This window comes from Lycium ferocissimum, chromosome 12, assembly GCF_029784015.1.
Source record: "Lycium ferocissimum isolate CSIRO_LF1 chromosome 12, AGI_CSIRO_Lferr_CH_V1, whole genome shotgun sequence".
Taxonomy (NCBI): Eukaryota; Viridiplantae; Streptophyta; class Magnoliopsida; order Solanales; family Solanaceae; genus Lycium; species Lycium ferocissimum.
The window spans coordinates 31895763-31902133 of record NC_081353.1 but is presented as its reverse complement, the minus strand read 5'-3'; the positions used below and the strand labels follow the sequence as shown (position 1 = coordinate 31902133).

The following is a 6371-nucleotide window of genomic DNA, read 5'->3' as shown; positions in this document are numbered from 1 at the left end:
CCCATCTCCACATTGATTGTGTTCTCCCATCATCCAACACACTTCATCTTTACCCCCACTCCCTAACTCCCATTTCCACCACCCCCCACACCCCTACCCCTCCACTCCCACCTTTTATAGTATAATTTGTCTAGATTACATATAAATTAATGCTTTTAGGATAATATGTTTTGTTTATATACCGAACAATAGAAAATAAGTCAAAAATCTACTTTTTTTCCTAGAAAATATTTTCCTTTGTACCGAACACACCCTGATTGGGTAATGTTAAAATAAAAATATTATATACTACTAGTGATGCATTATTGTAGAGAGAACTCTCCTTGATTTCATCAAAACATACATTAACTTGATACAAGATCCAAAAAGGATTGATGTGTCACAACTTATTTAGTGTGCTAAACGGCTACTAGAGGCCAAGAACGCATCATTATAGGCTACCCTTTAAGAAAGGCAATAATTTATTATTATTCGTGACACTAAATCCTTAATCTCTCTTAATTACTCCATCATGATCTCTTCTTCAAGCACAGCATCTGTTAAAGTTTTTGCTTTCTCAGTCAAAGTCAACTCAGCTTCATTTGAAATATTCTCATCAAATACACATGGCTTAGTGCATAGGCACTTTCTTTGGATTTTGCTACAATGTCCATCAGTAAACTTCTCCTTGATGCAGTATTTTCTGCATGACGAGTCGATAAAGCATAATCCAGGGAAAGTCTTGCTTGGTGCTTTGCAAATGTTCTGAGCTTCCACCTCTACAAACCATTCACAAGTACTTACAAATGTTAACAAAATAAAGACATGATCAAAAAAAATATCCAGAACCAAAAAAATAGGAATCAACGACAGACAAATTTTATAGTTACACAACAAAATTCATTGTTAATTCTATTTAGCAACAGATAAACTATGAGCTATTTAGTGACAAACTAGTGACGAGCTTCGCAACTAAATCCAATTATTTTATGTAGTGATTTCTTGTATACTGTTAAGCGAAATACAACAAACAAGTTCTTTCAGGATATTTCAAAGCCGCCAATCATTAATAGTAACTTTTTAACTGCGAATAAATTTAGTTTCCTTCAAGGAAAATTATTTGTATACTCTTTAGAGGAATACATACAAGTTTCTTCATGATTAATTCCTCAAAGTCAAACGTAACAAACCATTGGAACAGAGTAATACTACTCATTATTTTTTATTATTTGTATGAGGATTTAATTTAGAGGAATAAATTAAGACAAACCATAGGCAATAACGAGCGTCACTGCCAAGACCAGAAATGCCATGAAGCAAAGGGAGCGAGCCATAGTCTCTTTGGATGAGTGAAAGAGATGGGAAATATTAATAATAAGAAAGATTGCAATTCTGAGTTGTGAATAAACACTAACACGATAGAGGTATTTATAGATGGTGAATAAGAGTAAAACCAAAAAAGATTTACTGGGCCAGTAAATGTGTGAAATAAATTTTTCCACCATGGTTGTTGGTAATTTTAATGTTTGGAGATATCAGTAACACAAAAAACATGTTCCACATGGTCATCAAATTCTTTTATTTTTCTTTTTGATTTCTCATTGTACTTTGGTACTTGTTTTGAAGTTCGACTAATCCATAATTTGCACCCAAAAATCTTACTTTGAGAAGTAAAGCGCTCCCTCACTATCAAAAGTGATTCGATTTCCAGAGTTCGGGCCCGAGTGTTGGGATCGAAATAAAGGGGTGTCAAGCGAAGCTAATGATTACAACATGAGCGAGGATAAATCAGAAACAAAAAAAAGTATATTAGAATATGCATAAAAATAAAGTTTGGCGAATTGGTCTACAGATGAAAAAAACTAATAACTATAAAAGAAGATATAAAACTATCGGAGAATAATATCCCCTAAACAAGACTCTTTATCCCTAAAAGGCTAAATTGTGGATGCTATTTTGTTATTGTCTGAGAAGGAAAATCCTCAATTTATAGAAGTGCAAAACTTCTCCTTCAAGGAAACGATAAATTTGGAAGAGTTCTTTTCCACCAAAAAAATCTTTTGAAGTACAATACAATTATAGTAAAATCCAAATAAAGTAAGAAATTCGGGACAAAGCCTAACACCGAAATCTCTGATTAAGAATGAAGGAATTATCTAACTTTTGTTATAAAATAATATAACTAAAAAAAGAACATAGTAGAGAAGAGAGAAGAATTTTTATTTCTCTTAAGGGATAATTTTACAATGAAGGAGAACTCCTCTATTTATAAGGGAAAACTGACTTAATCCAAAAGTTACTAACCACAATTTTTACACAATTTGGGATAACTTGAAACCTTGAGTTTAAAACTTTGGACTTAGAGAGAGCTTGAAGCCGCCGTGGAGATCATAGTTACAGGGTTTTATTTTTTCTTCTCTGTAGTACTCGTTTTTATGTTTTTGTTCGGATGATTTGTTATTTTTCTTCCATGTCTATGTGGAGCTAAACTCTTTAGTTCTAGAGTTTTTGGCTCAAACATGAAAGTTGACGTTTGATTATCATTTATATTTTTTGGTTTTCCATCTTTAGGTTATTTATTTATTCTTGATCTTAATTGTTTAATTATTTGACGAAATAGTTGAGCACTACCTGTGGCGTGTGAATTGAATTTGGAAAATATAATTTGCATGCGTAATAAGAATAAATAGAGCTTTTTCGAATAATCATTTTCGTTAATGAGGAGGAATACACACTTTAGACTTGCTTAGGTTAATGAGGAGGGATACACCCTTTAGACTTGCTTAGGTTAATGAGGAGGAATACACTCTTTAGACTTGCTTAGTTGAATACGGAGCTATAAATGCGTTCTTGTTATTTTCTGATGACCATAGGAATATAGGCGTTAGAGTAACATCTACAGACTTGTGAGCAACTCAAAAGATACTCATAAAGCAATAATTAACCAGTGAACTAGTAATCCAGAAAATAAAATAGATGTATGATTAGAAGACTCAACTAGATTGTTAGTGGTCATAGCCCACCTACTCTGTTGTGAGAATGAATTCAATGAGCCATAGTAATTGTTACTTTGTTTAGCATAATTTGATTTGGCATACAGTTTATTAATTATTTTTTTTTAAAAAAAAATTGTGATCTGAAATATGTCATGATATACGTGCGGTCATAAAAGTTTTAAAACTTGTGATCTTAAACATATCATAATATTTTATGGCTATAAAAGCTTCTCATTAAGGAAATATAATGTAATAGCTCAAACCTATGTTATATATTGTCCACTTTGGCTCAATAAACCTTAAAGATTTATCACTCGAATTACGCCATCATCGAGTCCAAAAATACGCTCACCATGCATTTAAACTCGTATATATCTTACAAAGCTCTTCAGTTTTGTTATTCTCTTATTTCAATGTGAGATTCTTTTGAGGTGTCATGCATGTGCACCGTTTAGAAAATGAAAAAGTTATCACCCTTACTTTCTTCGTGAAAGGATTGTTGTCAAATGGCAGAGTCACATGCTTGCATTACCTCGATTTTTGAGTCCCTTACAACCAATAATGGCTTATCAATGGACACGTTTCCCTTTCCAGTACAAAATCATTTACTCTTGTTGTATTACACATATATATTGTTTGGATAAGAACCGAAAAGTAAAAGCTTATAAAGTTAGAATGATTGAATGAGAAAAAGATAAATAATGACGTGAAATTTTGTTGAAGTTAGTAATGATTCAAATTACTTTAATAGGTCCATTAAACTAAGTATTGTCATTACCAAGAGATAAGAGCTAGCTTAAGAACTATAATGGAGGTTTTGGGACTTCTAACTTAATGTTAAGGGTTGTTATTAATCGCAAAAAATTGGAATTGATGTTGTATGATAATGTTATGTAGAATGTAATATTTTGACGTGATAGATTGCGTTGTAGCTTACTTTGATTCCAAGGTTGATTTTTAGGTGCGTTGCTATGACCCTTGTTACTAGGATAAACCATGCTTTTATGGTGTTTGAAAATATATTTAGAATTGTTGATGTGTATGGCAATAGAATCGTGCGAGCATTCAGTGTCCGTGAAAGTTTATAAACTTGTTTAGAAGCTGAAATATCATAATATGGGTGTTTTACTAAAAATTTCAGAATTTATTTTAATGATTTATTATGTTTTAAGTCATGATAACTAGAAGTATGTTCAAGAACTCATGAGAAGCATGTTTTGCTTTGCACTATTAAAATTTGAATACTATAATAATGGTTTGTGACCCTTCACCTTTTTTTTTTTTTTTAAAAAAAAAATGTGCTTGAACAAGAAAATGGATGGGACTCAGGTGACTGTGGACGACCTTGAATCAGTTTGGACATAGCAACAAAGTGGAAATTTTGGGTTCGCTATCCACTTTGGGTCCCAAATCTGGATTCGCGTCGGAAAGTGCCAAAATTATAGGAGTAAAGTGCTCCCTATAAAAGCGATTCTATACCCGGTTTCGAACCCGATACCTTAATAAGGATACACATTTACAATCCACGAACCACCTTTACTTGCCACCTTCCATTTTATCTATTTTAAAATTAAAAAAATCATGTTTTGATGCTTTCTTAGGGGATTTACTATCAAAAGTGATTCCATTTCCAGAGTTCGAATCTGAGTGTTGGGATTGAAATAGAAAGGTGTTATGCGAAGCTAACAATTATGTTGACAGTAAAAGACTCCTAAATCACAAAGAAGAAGAAGGAAGAACAGAGGACACCTCTGTTCGATGAATACAAGGTTCAAAATGTTCCAAGTCTGATAAAGTATATTTGGGACTGGGTCATTAGTTTGTTTGGGCCAAAGTAAATTCATTTACCGAACTGGCCGATCTCTTATCTTTGGGCTTATTCTGATTTAGCCTTGTACAGATACAACAAAACAAACAATACATAGTATAGGAATATTCTTATCCTTAGATGCTTCTAGAATATACAATAGGTGTACATATTTCTGTTACAATTTCTTACAGCTGTAGGTTTTTCTTCACAAGTTATTTATTTACACTTAGGTCCTAGTTACATGTATAAATACATAGTGATAGTTTGTAATAGAGCAGAGAAGAAATACAAAAGGAATTTGTTTCCTAAAATGTCCATCTAGCTTGTTAATTTCCGCAAATCTCTTCATGGTATCAGAGCATTCAAGCTAGAGGGTGACTTGGTTTACTTGTTCTTCTCTCGTTTTTTTTTTTTCTTTTCCAAATCTGATTTCATTCTTGAAAGATCAGTATCAAAATGACTCCACCAGTTGATCCAACAATTGTTCTAGCTTCTTCAGATTCAACATCATCAAACCAAGCTGTTGATTCCACTCATCCGTATCATTTAACAAAGATCAGATTCACCTGGTATGAATCTGGTAAATGTTACTTTTGATGGAACAAGCTATGGAAACTGGAAGCGAGGGGTTTTAATATCCCTTTCAGCTAAAAACAAATTAAGTTTTATAAATCCTAAAACTGAAATTCCAACTGAGACCTCACCTTTGTATGGTCAATGGCAGAGGTGCAATGACATGGTCATTGCTTGGCTATTGAACTCGTTAAGTAAAGACATCTCTGAAAGTGTCATTTACTCCCAAACAGCAGCTGAGTTGTGGAGTGAATTGGAAGAGAGGTATGGGCAGCCTGATGGGTCCAAGCTGTTCCAACTGCAAAGAGAGCTAAATAACATTAGTCAGGGTACTAGTGATGTAGCTTCATATTTCACCAAGTTGAAAAGGATTTGGGATCAGTTAAAGGTGTTGAACACTTTTGTAACTTGCACATGTGAGTGCAAATGTGGAGCAAAGGCACATAACCAGAAAAACAATGAGGATATGAAGTTAATCCAGTTCTTGATGGGTCTAAATGATGCATATTCAAAGAACAAAGGGCAATATACTTATGATGAAACCACTGCCTACTGCAGCTCAGGCCTATTCTATTGTGTTACACCAGGAATCTCAAAAGGAAGTGCATTCAGGTAACCAAGTTTCTGCTGATTCCTCAGCTTTTCATTCTACTGTTGGTTTTAAACATCCTAACCAGTCTACTAAAAACTGGGGAGAAGAAAGAGGTAATAATGGTTACAGGGGTAATGCACAATCATATACACAAACATATGCTGGGAAAAACAACCTGTTCTGCACATACTGCAAAAGGACAAATCATGTCAGGGACAAATGCTATAGGCTAATTGGTTACCCAGAAGATTTCAAGTTCACAAATCCAAAGTCTAAAAAGAGTCAAAATGCTAAGGTAAATGCAGTAAGAACTGATGAGGCAACAGGTTCAGGAGCTCAAGCTTTTGCAACAAAAACTGTGTCTGATATATTTAACTCAAAGGCTTTCACAAAGGAGCAGCTTGATCATTTGGCTCAGATG

At 33.7% G+C, this 6371-nt stretch overlaps 1 protein-coding gene across 2 annotated transcripts in view; it reads right to left on the bottom strand.

Annotated features, from left to right (window-relative positions):
* Nucleotides 1–302: 302 nt before the first annotated feature.
* The window catches only part of LOC132039003 (defensin-like protein), a 72142-nt gene continuing 66073 nt past the window's right edge, over nucleotides 303–6371 (bottom strand). Inside the window, exons 1-2 of one of the 2 annotated variants that reach the window (XM_059429527.1) lie at nucleotides 1250–1394; nucleotides 303–758 (exon numbers count right to left, since the gene is read on the bottom strand). In XM_059429527.1, coding sequence (XP_059285510.1) covers nucleotides 502–758; nucleotides 1250–1313 — 321 coding nt within the window. In that variant the 5' untranslated portion in view covers nucleotides 1314–1394 and the 3' untranslated portion in view covers nucleotides 303–501. Of the gene's footprint in view, nucleotides 759–1249; nucleotides 1395–6371 lie in introns of those variants that run through there. The other variant, XM_059429528.1, reaches the window with a different exon arrangement.